At 40.4% G+C, this 14,882-nt stretch overlaps 1 protein-coding gene across 2 annotated transcripts in view; it reads right to left on the reverse strand.

Annotated features, from left to right (window-relative positions):
- The window catches only part of LOC144817692 (long-chain-fatty-acid--CoA ligase ACSBG2-like), a 237,172-nt gene that overhangs the window by 21,362 nt on the left and 200,928 nt on the right, over window positions 1-14,882 (reverse strand). For both annotated transcript variants that reach the window (XM_078674440.1, XM_078674439.1), the window contains exons 11-12: window positions 13,108-13,247; window positions 5,783-6,029 (exon numbers count right to left, since the gene is read on the reverse strand). In XM_078674440.1, the coding sequence (XP_078530566.1) occupies window positions 5,783-6,029; window positions 13,108-13,247 (387 nt within the window). The remainder of the gene's footprint in view (window positions 1-5,782; window positions 6,030-13,107; window positions 13,248-14,882) is intronic.

Genomic DNA, 14,882 nt, shown 5'->3' on the forward strand with positions numbered 1-14,882 from the left:
CCTTCCTCTGGCTCCTCGTTCCTAACCTCTCTCCCACTCTCTCTTTCATTCCCTCTCCATTTTTCTCTTAATTTGGTTGCTGTGTTTAACTCCTGATCAGTGTGTTTTTTATTGTTTTCCTTTACTTTTGATTTTTTAATAACTTTTGTCTGCAGAGCCGCAGCCAGGACACGGTCATAAATAACTATAATTGTAAACACCTTAAGCTGTGAAAGAGGGCAGTTCACGATGTTACTGGTTTATGCCTCAGCAACGTTTTTCCATAAGCCTGAAGAGGGTCATTGATAGCTGAGAGAGCTGAGCCTTAAGATGTGGGAAAAAGTGGCTGAGTAACCAATTCATCAGGGATTCCGGGCAAAAGAGCAATCACTGTAAGGACTGAAGCAGTATCATCAACAGTGCACTCAAGAAATAGGCCAGTGCTGCCACTGTGTCCCAGAACTTGCTCCTGTGAAAGGATTGTTAGTCCTCCAAGGGGTCAGGCAAGTCCTGTTTAGAATACAAAATTGTATGAGATACTGTATCGGGGTTTGACAGGGCTTACTCCCATTTATCGTCATTAAGTGCTGTAGTGAAGTATGTTTCCTACTTTGTCCACAATATATTTAAAGAAATTTGCATGCGAGTCAGCAGGGCACTAGTTAACCATTTTATGAGATCTCACCTAATGTGAAGCGACTGCAGCAACTCATTTGTACGAGGATCCACTGCGGTTCTAAAACGGAAAAGTTCAAGATGCCGTCCCTAGCTCAGGTTCTGCTTATACTGTATGGAGTCTGTCGACCTACAGAATATTTCTTTGTTCATGGTCAGGTCTGATCACTTCCACTCCTCCAGCCTTCACGAAAGTGATGGTAGTGGTTGTGGCCAATCTCAGGAGGGGTAGCAATCACGGTATTCCCTTACCTGGATGAGTGGCACATCAAGGCAGGTCTGCAGAGATAGTGTCTTGCCACTTATAGGCAACAACCACGTTGTTTTTGAACCTGGAATTTTCGGTCAACTGACCCAAATTTCACCTGGTGCCCTATCAGCGCATTCTGTTCATAGGGGCAATGCCAGACAGCACATTGAGTCGTGTTGTCCCTCCTCCCCAGAGTGGAGTGATCATTCCAGTCTTGATGGTCCTCCTGCAGTTCTGATGCAGATTCCTGCATTCTGTTGCATACGAGGGCCCTCTAATGGAGCATTATGGTACCAACACAACGGATATCTCAAAAGCTGTATCAATCAATTGGATATGTAGAACGCAACTGCATCACCCGTGAGGGTCTCGAGGTGCTGGGAGACCGATCTGCTAGTTCTTCTATTGGTTGAACATCCAGGTCTTGAGGTCCTTTCTGAACAGCTATAGTGATGTAGATGCTTTGAGGCACAAAGAGAGGTTGTTCCAGGTCTCTGTCGCCAGGTGGAAAAAGGTGCAGCCCCCGCTGTTGGTCGCAGATGCGACATGTGGCTGCTAGGATGAGGGATTCGGAGCGACGTAACCGTGTAGTTAGGTGGAAGTTCATTTGAATGTTGATGTACGCTGGTCCTTCATTGTGTAGTGTATTGTAAGCGTAGGTGAGCAGCTTTAACTGCCATCTCTTTGCATCCGGTAGCCGGTGGAGTTTCCTGAAATGAGTGGTGATGTGAGTCCGTCTGGGGAGGTCGAGGATTAGTATGGCTGCAGTGTTCTGGATAATCTGGAGTTTTGTCATGAGTTGGGTGGTAATTCCAATGTAGAAGGAGTCTCAAAATCTCCAGAAACCAGAAACCGCAGGCAATACAGCTGGTTCTCAAGTCCTTCCTCCCTTACAATTGCCGTCAGCCTGTCCAGATCATGATGGACAATACAACCACGATGTGGTACATCAATAAGAAAGGGAGAGTAGGGTTGCATCCGCTCTGCTAAGAAGCTTTGCAACTCTAGTCACGGGGTTAGGACCATCAGATCTGCTTGGTAGCAAATCGCCTTTCCAGAGTACCCAAAATGTGAGCGGACAGTCTCACCTGGTCTCCTCTTGCTAACCACAAGAGGCAACCTCACCCAGAGGTCGTCCTTGACATTATTCAAATATTGGGGACTCCTAAGATCCTCCACCTCAGGTGGCCACTCCAGCGAACACTCACTGCCTGTAATTATGTGCCCATTGAGGAATGCATTTCAATTGAGGTGGAACTTTGTGCTTCAATACGTATTTCCTACCATACCTCTGATTCCTTGTGTTTCAATGGACCCAATTAATCGGAATTGCTACTGTCTATGCATGAAGGGTGTAGTGTGCCAACCTCATTTAATTCTCCCCGTGCCATCCACTCTGTCTCCCTCAGAGGGTAGAGCTCCCCTCACATTTACAGGAGTGCGTTAAACACTGCAGTCTCCAAGGCCTGGGCCAGCAAGAACAATCTATGTTTGTGTAAATAAAGCTTGTTACCAGCCTGTGTCCTTGACAGTAGACAAATATGGTCTCTACACTCTGAAATTCACATCACTGCCTGTGCATCAAACTTCAGATTAGTCACTCCTAGAACAGCCAGGCAGGATCTTGAAACCTCTTCCAGCAATGCCTCCTGTGTGTCAACAGGTGACGCCATGTGGCTCAGTGGAGATCACATAGGCCTATACTGCATTATGAGATATGGTTAGCATTGTGGTGGAAGCTGAGGATCTGGTTGGATTCACACAGCTAGTGTTCATTCAACCAGATCCTCAGCTTCCACCACAAGGCCAACATTAGCATAGGCTGACGGCCCTATTTGGTTCCTAGTATGATGTGGTCCAGAGCCTACAAAAACTTCCCTGGTTTAGTGATGATGACGAGAAAGCAGACAATATCTTGCCCTCTCATTACACCGATGAAGGACTTTACCTAAACCTAGAGAATGCCAGTGGGCTAAATACCTTCAATGGAAACAAGATGGACTCCCCACCAGGTCCATGAATGGAGGCCTTTGCAATAGCAGACCTCAGACTGGCAGTTACATTTACAACTGCTTACAGTTGAAGCAAAGTCAGTTTGCTGACAGAAATATGCCAATTGGGCTGTCTTCAACAGAGTCTCTATTGCCATTAATAAGGCACTCATGGACACCCATGTTGCCACTTGGTTAAAGTCATAGTTGCCTCCTACAGCCAATCGACCTGTGTTCAGGTGACACAGACTGACCCCTGACAACCCTGATGTTCTGACAAAACAACAAACATGCTTGAAAGCCTTGTGGTGCAGAAGTCAAGAAGTTAGGTGACTCCAAATGCCTTTCAGATGAGTCCACTAAGCAGCACAATGAAGCATACTGACACATAGGGCAAGAAAATGTTTTCAGAAAAGAAAGATCCAGCCTAGAAAGTGCTATACTGAACAACTATAGAAGGTGAACACCCTTTACTTTTTCCACGGTTGTTGCTCAACACTTTATGAGACAAAAAACACATCAGAGGCTCCTAAAAATCATCACATTTGGAGAGATACATAACACAGAGAGACCGAGCACATAAAACTGCCTGGGTGGAGGGGAGCACTGTACCTGTTCCTGATACCTACACCTGAGGTACCCTAAGGCTAAAAGAGTAAGAGAGGGGTAGGGGGGGGCAGGCGGGTATCCTTCTATGTGAGACAGTGGCCATTGAAGAGACTATTGAGTACCTGAGTTTTCAAAGGTAAGCACAGGGATGGCCAGTTGGATGTTTGCAGAGTATGAGCTTGTTCTACCCTACACTAACCTCCCTGTGAAGCCCGTGACTATTTGCCATTACTATCAAGAAGTGCTAAAGGGACTGTACTTGGCCAAGTATCCTGAGCCGTAGTAGGATGGGCCCTGGAACATCTGTGGCAAATAACACCAGGACCCACAATTGGGTTCAGCATCACTTGCTTATCACATTCGCCCACTCTGTCTGACAACAACTGTGACATCATCAGAACCCTTCAGTTTCATGATGGTGACATCAAGCATAATTTCACTTTATTCATGCTTAATGATGATATATCTGCATTTTGATTGAAAAATCATGTTGTCTTAGGTCCATCTGCGCCGAAACCATCTATAAATAATTACTATACCTTATTGTCATCGGTTTTCGTGCTACTAACCTGTCTCTTCCCTTTTTTGGCTTCTGTGGGTATTCGCTTAGTTCTCCACATCAATGGAGAGTCATATAGCTCATCACTCTATCATCATGACTATTTCCTTTACATTCTGCAGGTACTCCCATGCTGGTCACCATCCTTAGTTATAATATATACAGCAGGTAGTGGATGTATATGCAGTAGCACATCAATTCCAAGCAACATATGCATTTATATTTATCTGTAGAAAGTTACGAGTGTTGGTGCCCCTCAGGGTAACAACAAGAACACACCCCACTACCACGGATGTCACCACACGGAAGTTCAGCCGAACTACCATGCTAAGCTTAACAGGACAACTGTCCCTCAGCACTCTCAAAATTCACATCTCTGTTCATGAATAGTTAAACATATTCGTATATCAAAAACCCAGTGTGGCAGCTCACAAGAAACCAGTCTGGGGAATCAATTATGCAAAGTTCTATTTAATTTCCAACAATAGCATTTCACTCAAAATACAGTGACATGCTTGGTACAGCACAATCCAAAAAAAACATATATTGTTTCACATAAAACAATATTAGTACAAATTAACACATGGAGGTCTCATTCTTGAAACCTCCTTGTTGGCAAACAATGAAGGCAGCCGACATGTTTTTAGTTATGATTGTAACTTCTTCAAGGCTTAATGTTAATGGATGTTGACTCTCAAAATTTGGACTGTCGACCCAACTCGTAATATTAAAATGTCGCACGAAAACAGAGTCCAGAGACCCTCAAGTTAGATAATGCCGGTATCTGGTCAATTGTAGAAAACATCCACATCAAGAAGAGTAGGTCCTGGGAAGGATGTGTTCAGCCTCCAGTAGTAGGCATGTGTTCTATCTAATGTATCCCCCACTCAGGTGGGATGAAGAAGAGTGTATTTAGGACCAATTCAATGACATAACAATCAGGTAAAGTATTCTGTGAGAGGTCTCACTCCTCAGTGTAAAAAGGGGGTGGACCCCCGAGTCAAATATTTCCAATATCACCTTAAGAACTAGTAGGCAGAGGTTGCGGGCTAAAGTGTGCCCTTGGAAATGTAATAGATACAGGCTGCAGTATGCCCTTAAGTAGTAGTACACAGAGGTTGCGGGCTAAAGTGTGCTCCTGGATGTGAAAGCCGGATTTTGGGAGTAATACTGAGACATGGCGGGATCGCCGAGGGGCATATCACAGCCCTCGCTCCTCCATTTCACTTCCAAGGGCACACTTTAGCCCGCAACTTCTGCGTACTAGTTCTTAAGGTGATATTGGAAATATTTGACTCGGGATCCAACATTAAGCCTTGAAGAAGTTACAATCGTAATGAAACACGTGTCGGCAGCCTTCATCGTTTGCCAACAAGGAGGTTTCAAGAATGGGACCTCCATGTGTTCATTTGTAATATATTTAATATATATATAATAATATTGTTTTATGTGAAACACTATTTTTTTATCCTGGATTGTTCTGTACCAAAGAGGTCACTGTATTTTGAGTGAAACGCTATCATTGGAAATTAAATAGAACTTTGCATAATTGATTACCCAGACTGGTTTCCTGTGAGCTGCTACATTGGGTTTTTGATATATGAATATGTTTTAGTACTCATGAATAGAGATGTGAATTTTGAGAGTGCCGAGGTACAGTTGTTCTGTTAACCATCCATAGCTATGCTACAGGTGGTCACTCTAACATGTGGTACTCACCTAGCTCACCCCCATCGATAGATAAATCTTTTTTCAGTATGGTCCATTTCTTCACCCTTTCAGCATTGTAAGACGCCCTTTGGTTCACTCGGTCCAAGCCCTCCTGGATGGCCTTGTAGATTGCTGGGTCCTTGGATTTTACCACCTCCGACACCCGCGTAGCAGTGCTGCCCAGCTGCTGGCAGAACCGGATGGCTTCGGGGGTCAGATCATCCCCGGGCATCTGTGTTTTCGGATCTGTGGTACACTGAAAGCATATAAAACAGCATCATATCAAGCAAGAACTTGTGTCTGATCTATTTTTGTTTGATTTATTGCCATTAATTATACATTATTGTTATATTCTTGCCTGTCACTTTAAATGTATCTTTAAGTCACATGCCAGTGCATGAGACATGGCATGAGACATGCTTTCTTTCAAGTGTCATCTGCATTCCAGAATTGTTATTGAAGGTAGTTAAAATGTACCAGCTCAGAGAAGCTTTGGCTGGGAACTGAGAAGGATATCATTCGTGCTGCCAATAAACTATACTTATTTCTATAAACTTTGACTGGAGAATTACTACAATTTTGGCGACAAGGAAAATCACCACTTGTAGCTCGGATTCAAAGTGGTGTTTTGAACCCAATTTACCAAATTTTACTTCATCATCAAATGGTATGTACAACGTTTTTTCTACTTATGCAAATTTGATTTTGCCAGAGGCTGTTTACTTAACCCTGTGCTTTGATTGCACCTGCGGCTGCTTTTCTCAACATTTACGACTGTATGTTACTTCATCTACAAAGCTAAATTGCGTTTTAAGGCTTACATGAACACTCGGTTTTCGTGCCTTTTCTAATTGTTCTACCGTTTTTTTTTCGGAGACTTTAACTGTCTATCTCCGATAAAATATTACGAATTACTCAGCATTTACTGCTTGGATAAATTACCATCGTGTTATTGTTTAAAATCTACCCGCATCATACCTGTTTAGAATTCTCCTCCGCCTCCAATTCCAAAGCGCATCTACAAACAACGTCAACACGCATTGAAATTACAACATCAACGCGCATGCGCAAATACGTCATTGCGCACTGCGTGGCGGCCATTTTGTGAGTTGTGTGGATTCTAAGTTGTCATAACAACCCTGCGCCGATAACTACATCGCGCATTACAGCAACTACACATTAACATCGTATTTTGAAGCATATTTTACAGATTCCAAATCCCATGACACATCGTTGTGGACATCGTTATGGACAACAAATACGGAACAGAAGTAAGATTGTTTAAAATAAACATATTTTAAACTGAAATTACATCATCAACTTAAACTGTTTAGTTGACACCAAACTATCAATAATTTTCTTACTTAAGAACTGTATATACGTTATTATAATATAACTATATTTTAATTGTGCTTGGTTTTAACATTCAATTGCTAATAGAAAACTATTTACTCAATATTTTCATCACAATTACTCATATTTACAAGCAACATGCAATTTGATCCTCCCAACAAATTCCTTCAAACAAAGGGTGATCCACCCATACCATGGACACGTTGGAAGGAAGAATTCATAAATTACATGAAAGCTATTGACGGTGAAAGAATGGGTGCAGAAAGAAAGAAAAGCATTCTTCTCCATTGTCTTGGCTCAGAAGGCCAAGAAATTTTTAGATCATTACCTCAAATTCCTTCGTCAAATGAATGTGGTGGAGATAATTTAAATCCATATACTGAAGCTCTGGCTAGACTTGAAAAGAGGTTCAAACCGAATGTAAGCATTGCACTCAAACGTTTTAAATTCTATACCAGAAAACAGAAAGAGGATGAATCCTTTGAAGACTTCCTAACTTCTTTAAGGTCTCTCAGCTTACACTGTAATTTTGGTACTATTGCAGACGAAATGATTCGAGATCAAATCATTGTCCATACAAAGTGTAAGAAAACTCAGGATAAACTATGGGTTATGGGAGATCCAAATTTAACAGAAACTATTGCTATAGCCAAAGCACAAGAACAGTCAGATTTATGGATGAATACAGTCAAAGGAAATGTTGAAAAGAAACAGGTTGATGAAGAAGTCTGCGCTATAAAACACAAACAAGGATCAAAACAAGACTTTTCTTCTTCTTATAAAAGCAAACAACCTCCTCCTCAGAAGTCTTTTAATCAAAATGTTCAGGGTATATGTTTTAGATGTGGGAGTAAATTTCACATTGCTTCTTTTTCAGGTTGTCCAGCTATAAAAAGAGAATGCAATTTTTGCAAACGTATAGGTCATTTTAGTAATATGTGTAGGGATAGACGTTCATCTACACAATATAAACGACCTGTATCTATTGTATCTGAAGAAATTGTAAGCAATGTCAGGAATGATGAAAATGTTATCAATTCAAATTTAGAGTCTGGTTTTGTAGTTTCCATTGTAAATAACCATTCAGAGATACAGCGTAATTCTCCAAAATGTGTTTTTACTATTTGTGAAGTGGATTTGTCTCTTATGGTAGATTCTGGTTCGCCATGGACCATAATCACACAAGAATATTTTCAGTATATGTTATCTCATTCTAAAAAGTTAGGAAATATGAATGAATCAGATGTAGCTGCTGTAAATTTCTCTGGTACAAAAATTGAGATGATTGGTTTCTTCAACGTTGAAATTCAATTTAAGTACAGAAAAGCTTCCATCAAATTATATATATCTATTAAGGGTATCAATGTGTTGGGGTGGTTTGACCAATGGAAGTTAGGTATTGTTTTGAATCCTAGGGCGAAAGAACCAGTATCCTTGTGTGATGACAATCTTATGAATACCATTTCTGTGATTGAATCATCCAATGATCCTACACTTAATACCAAAGGAAATGATCTTATCAAAAGTTTTGATACAGTGTTTTGTGATAAGTTAGGAAAACGTAAAAAATTTTCACACAATATAGTATTAAAAAAGACTCATACACCTATTGTCCAAAAACTTAGAGGTGTTCCCATAAACATTAGGGAAGAACTCAAATCCATGCTAGATGATTTATTAAAGGAGAAAATCATTGAACCCATAGAATCATCAGAATGGGTTTCGCCCATAGTTTTGGTCAGAAAACCTGACCAAAAATTGAGATTATGTGTGGACCTAAGGGCATTGAACTCTAATATCGTAATTGATTGCCACCATTTGCCAAATAAAAATGAATTAGTTTCAGTATTTGATGGTGCAAAGATCTTCTCTACATTAGATTTAAGATCTGCCTACCATCAGATAGAATTAACTGAAGAGTCTAGAAAACTCACGGCATTTATAACACCTCAGGGCTTGTTTCAATACATCCGAATGCCTTTTGGACTTGCGTCCGCTGCATCGGTCTTTCAAAGAGTGATGTTTCACATTTTCAGAGATATAGATAAATACGTGAAGTGCTTTCAAGATGATATTTTAGTGTTCTCAAAAAACACTCAGGAGCATGAAATTCATTTACAAGAAGTATGTAAAAGGTTACAGAACAATGGTTTAACTGTAAAAGCACACAAGTGCAAATTGTTTCAAGAATCAGTAGAATATCTAGGACATACCTTGTCTGGTAAAGGAGTATTTCCGAAAAAATCCAATGTAAAAGCCATTGTCAAAGCTCCAGTACCAGAAAATAAGGATCAGTTACTATCTTTTGCTGGCATGTGTGAGTATTACAGCAAATTTGTAGACAAATTTGCCAGTAAGATGGAACCTTTAAGAAGATTGTTGAGGCATGGAGCAGAATACGTTTGGTCTGATGCCCAACAACAAGCTTTTGACGAAATCAAAAATGATATAGTTAAAGCCCCTAATCTCAAACCTTTCAGAATCAACAAGGAATGTATCATTACAGTTGATGCCAGTCTATATGGTTTGGGTGGAGTACTATCACAAAGAGAGGGTAGCGAGGAATGGAATGTGGCATTTGCTTCGAGAACTTTAAATGACTGTGAACGTAGATATTCTGTGATAGAAAAGGAGTTATTAGCGTGCGTTTGGGCCATTGAGCATTTTAAACTTTATATTTGGGGATCAAAATTCACCTTAAGAACGGATCACAAGCCTTTAGTTAATATTTTATCGGTAGGTGGAGGGTGGAACTCCACAGCCAGAATTGCGAGGCTGACTTCGAGGTTACAAGAATATAATTTCGTTACAGTCTATGTTCCAGGAAAGAAAAATGTTATGGCAGATTGTTTATCACGTTTACCATGCAAAGGTGAGGAAGTTTGTGTTATACAGAAAAAATTTGAAGATAGTGAATTTGTTCTAGTTATTGAAGATGTGTTACAAGGAAAGTTCAAGAAAGTGTCTGAATCTGATTGGAAAGACTGTATAGAAAAAGATTCCAGATGGAAAGATTTAGTAAATTACATTCAAAATGGTTGGCCAAATAAGAATGTTGTTAGTTCAGAGTTAATACCATTTTACAATGTTTTGGATGAGTTGGAACTGGATTCTGGTTTCATTTTTAAATCTGGAAAATGTATTCCTCCAGAGGGCATGCAAGACATCATTTTACAAATTGCACATGATACACATCCTGGTATTTCTTCCATGAAAAGATTGGTTCGCTCTGTATTTTGGTGGCCAGGAATCGATAGATTTGTTGACAGAACAGTTAGAGAGTGCCAAGAGTGTGTGTGTAAAGAAAGAATGTTAAAAGTATATACTCCACCCCTCAAAGTTGTTAAATGGCCTTCAGAACCATGGCAAAAGATTGCTTTTGACATATCAGGTCCTTTCAACATGTTACCTGAATCTTCACGTTATGCTTTAGTTTTAGTGGACTACCACTCCAAATGGCCAGAGGTGAAGTTTGTCCCTAAGGCTTCTACTGAAACTGTAATTGGTTTTTTCAAAGAAGTTTTTACTAGAGAAGGGTGTCCTTCTATTTTAGTATCTGATAATGGGGTTCAATTGACATCTGGTGAAATGGCACACTTTCTTAAGAACTGTAACATTATTCACAGATTTACTTCATTATACGAACCCCATGAAAATGGTCAAGTTGAGAGATTCAATCGGGTGCTGAAGAATTTTGTGGTGGAATCTGTCAAGTTTGGAGTTTCTTGGGTAAGTGCTTTAAGGGAAAGGCTTTGGACATACCGTATTACACCTCACACAATTACTGAGGTAAGTCCTTTTAAGTTGTTTAAAGGTCGAAATCCTGCCTCAAGAATGTTACCGTGGTGGTTAAAAGAGAAATGCAATCAGTTTTCTTTTGACCAAGTTAATATAGATGAGGTTGCCAAACGTGTAGAGAATAAACAGTTCAAAACGAAAGAATGGTATGACAAAAAGTGGAACACAAAATCCCAAGAGTTTCAAGTGGGAGAATGGGTGAGAATTCTCAGACCTGGTTTGTTGTCCAAAGGTACTAACAAGTTTAGTGACCCCATTCAGATCAAAAAGATTTTTGCCAATAGTGTTATGACTCAGGATGGTAAATATTGGAATATAAGAAAATTAGCTAAATGTACCGTCATGAGTGATAAAGGTAATTTGTCTAATGAACCAAAAGTTTTGCTAGCAGATAATTCTATTGCTCAAAGAGTAAAGGATACTAAGCGTGTTATCAATGTTCCTAAAAGATATGTCAATTAATATTGCTCATACTTAAAGTTATCTTTTATCCTATGCTTAAAATTTTTATTAATTCAAAGTTATACAATGTTATGATCATAGAAGTCATTGTTATTTATTTACGTTATTTTATAAAAAAAGGGAGATGTGTTATATTCTTGCCTGTCACTTTAAATGTATCTTTAAGTCGCATGCCAGTGCATGAGACATGGCATGAGACATGCTTTCTTTCAAGTGTCATCTGCATTCCAGAATTGTTATTGAAGGTAGTTAAAATGTACCAGCTCAGAGAAGCTTTGGCTGGGAACTGAGAAGGATGTCATTCGTGCTGCCAATAAACTATACTTATTTCTATCAACTTTGACTGGAGAATTACTACAATTATGCATCACAGAACATTTTCCTACCAGTTCATGAGAGTTCTGCAAAACTTGATATGTACAGAATGGTATGAATCGAAAGCAATAAATGCAAATCTCAGTAATGGGTCAAAGGTGAATAAGAGGGGGGATGGATGGTTTAAGGCAGAAAAAGACATGGAAGATGATAATTTTTGGATTGGATGACTGATAATGTTTTATAATGATTCTGTTTTGAAAGAGCACTTATTTTTTAAACATTTTATTGTGAAAATTGGTGACAACCAAAAGAATCTAAATTCAGCTGTTATGGTGTAAGTACATCTGAATTGTAGGAAGACACGTTGGCTCTCTACAAACTTAGGAAAAAGTGGAGAATGGTCTTGTAAGTTAACCCTTAAATAAGAATTCCTAGTTGCCTGAAAAGCATTGATGATTCGGGGGACATACACAAAAAGAATTGTAAGCCACAGGAGTGTGTGGAATTAAGCAAATAGAACTACATTTGATTTTAAGAATTGCAGATCCAAACAAAGACATGTTTTTCAAATATAGGAAATAGATAAAAAATATAATGACAGATAAAAAAAGGGATCAACATTAAAATGGAGCACCATATCATAGAGTACCATCAACTCCAGCTCATGGGCGAGATATAAACCAGGACATGAGGAGTGCAAACAAAATAAATAAAACTGTCTCTTGAGCAGTACATACACCAGAAAACTACCTCTCCGGGGAACAATATGTATGGAGGGTAAAATATTGTTTTACAGCTGAATTGTTAGAAACATTGCCAATGAACAACCCAAGCCTACTTCTCCTTTGTTATTTCTTGGAAGACCTTTCTTGGCTTCAGAGCAGTAAACAAGGATAATCTTTCCCCACCTGCCTTTCACCTCATTTTTAGGGAGATCAGCACAGACATAGGGCATAGACAAGCATAGACCAGTGTCTTCAGACCAATTGATATGGGTGATCTCTGCTCTAATATCTTCTGAGAAATCATCATCGCCAAACTTACAGTCTACATATACATTCATTTAAAGTAATCAGCATGGACAAGTTCTACCCTTCTACCTGAGAAGAGACCACTATGGACTAGGTTGATGTTCTTACCTGAGGAGTAATCAGCATGGACACGTTCTACCCTTCTCCCCGAGAAAAGATCACTATGGAATGAAGTTGATGTTCTTACCTGAAGAGTAATCAGCATGTGTTGTTCCACCTTACTTGTAGAGTGAACAGCATGTGCAATCTCTTTCTTCCAGTCTTGAAAGTGATCAGAAATACTGATTCTCCCACTTTTCATTTAGTTTGATGCATATGAAGGATGCCTTATCTTTCATGTTAGACTTTTCAGCATAGGCAAACTGTACTTACCTTCAGAGTGATCAGCATAGACAAGAACTTTCTCTTGTCGCCTACTAACACGGCATTACTGATGATGGGCACCTCCGTTTTGAGAGTGTTCTCTATTGGAACTGGGGGAATGTTCTTGCCTCCTGATGTGATAACCAGTTCTGCAATCAGACACAAACACTAATTATATCTTGACTATTCTAAAAAGAGTGAAGTTTCTGTAACTTGTTCTACTACTTTGTGATGACAATGATCCAACAAAAAAAGAAATGAACATGATCACAGTCTTTTGTACTCTATTTTCTACGAGGCTACCCTTCTGGGTTCACAGCTTTCGGATCCCTCTGCCGTCATACAGCACCTGTAGGTTCTCAATGGATAGCTTAAAATAATTACATTTTTATTTTAACATTTGGTTAATTTTGCCGCAGCATTTTAATTTTATTTTACATTTAAAATAACTATATACAATTAATTTACATCAATAATGAACATGTTTGTGAAAGCAAGATGGCGGATGCGTCGAGATCTGAGTGAGCGGCAGACCTGTCCTCGCTGTTAAGCGCCTCATCTGCACTGGTCTCTTCGCGGACGCTTACTACATTAATGGCAGATTAATGGATAGAGACTTTTCTGATCCCTGAACATCATACCTGTCTCACGGCCCTGCAAGGGGTATGCGGCAAGAACTTCACTGCAAGTATCGCCGATACCTGCAAGCTGCCTGGCGTTCGGCGGCTGATTTTGCGAGGCAGTATCTGGCGGCGGCTCTTTCAGGTCCCTGACGACGGCTGCATCGGACCCGGAAATCCTTGGCGAAATCTGTTGAAAGAATTGGTCAGACTTGTGCTGAAGGAACCTTGCGAGCACAGGTATATCGGCCACAAGAACTTTTGGCGGGACTCGGCGCTGCAGGTAGCTCAGAGAAACGGGAAGAAGCGCTGGGGAGACGGCATCGGAGACGAGGGCCGGTGATGGGTCCTAAGCCGAAAACACGGGTGGTGACTGCAGCAGTCAATGTTACGGGTAAGCCAGGAAGTTCTGGTATTGTGCAGAATATGACTATTGATAAACCGGGACCCGTGCAGGGGGGTAATACGGCAACAACTCCGGACCCATCTCTGCCTGAAGCTGTCCCAATGCATTCTGGGAATTGTAGTGGCGTGACTTCTAAAAAGATACCTGGGATGTTTAGAAAAGGAAATAGAGCATCAAACAGGGAGAAAGAAGAGAAGGAGAAGGAGAAAAATACTGTTGAACAGCTGCCACAGTTAAATGAAAACTCTCCAGAGGATACGAGCAGCAACGTAACTATTGAAGCCTCTAACACTGACTCCGGAGCTCATTCTATACTGATAATTGCTGACAATTTGCCTCTCTCTCAGGGATTAAATTCTCATTCAGATCTCGTATCGGACAATAATATACATATTAATCCTCAGGAGGAGGCCGAAATCACAGGGGATACACAATCAGTAGACTCTGCTGGGAATTTTTATTCGATGTCAGATTTATCTACTGCATTAGAGTCAGAAAGTCTGGGTGTGGAGTCAGGGGATGATGTTAGTATTTCTAGTATAACTGGTGGGATGCAAGAAAGATCCATCTCCTCCATAGAAGAAGATGGGTTAGATAATGCTGATCCTCTTTTTGCTCGAATGGAGTGGGGGATAACTGATAACACAGTACTCAGAGGAGGGGGTGCAGGCAGTGGCAGCGGGGCCTCACAATTGGAAAACGAACTTGAAAAGAATCTGGGATTCCCCGCTCTGACTACCTATGCTGAGAATACTTCA

This window comes from Lissotriton helveticus, chromosome 2_1, assembly GCF_964261635.1.
Source record: "Lissotriton helveticus chromosome 2_1, aLisHel1.1, whole genome shotgun sequence".
In the NCBI taxonomy this organism is placed as follows: Eukaryota; Metazoa; Chordata; class Amphibia; order Caudata; family Salamandridae; genus Lissotriton; species Lissotriton helveticus.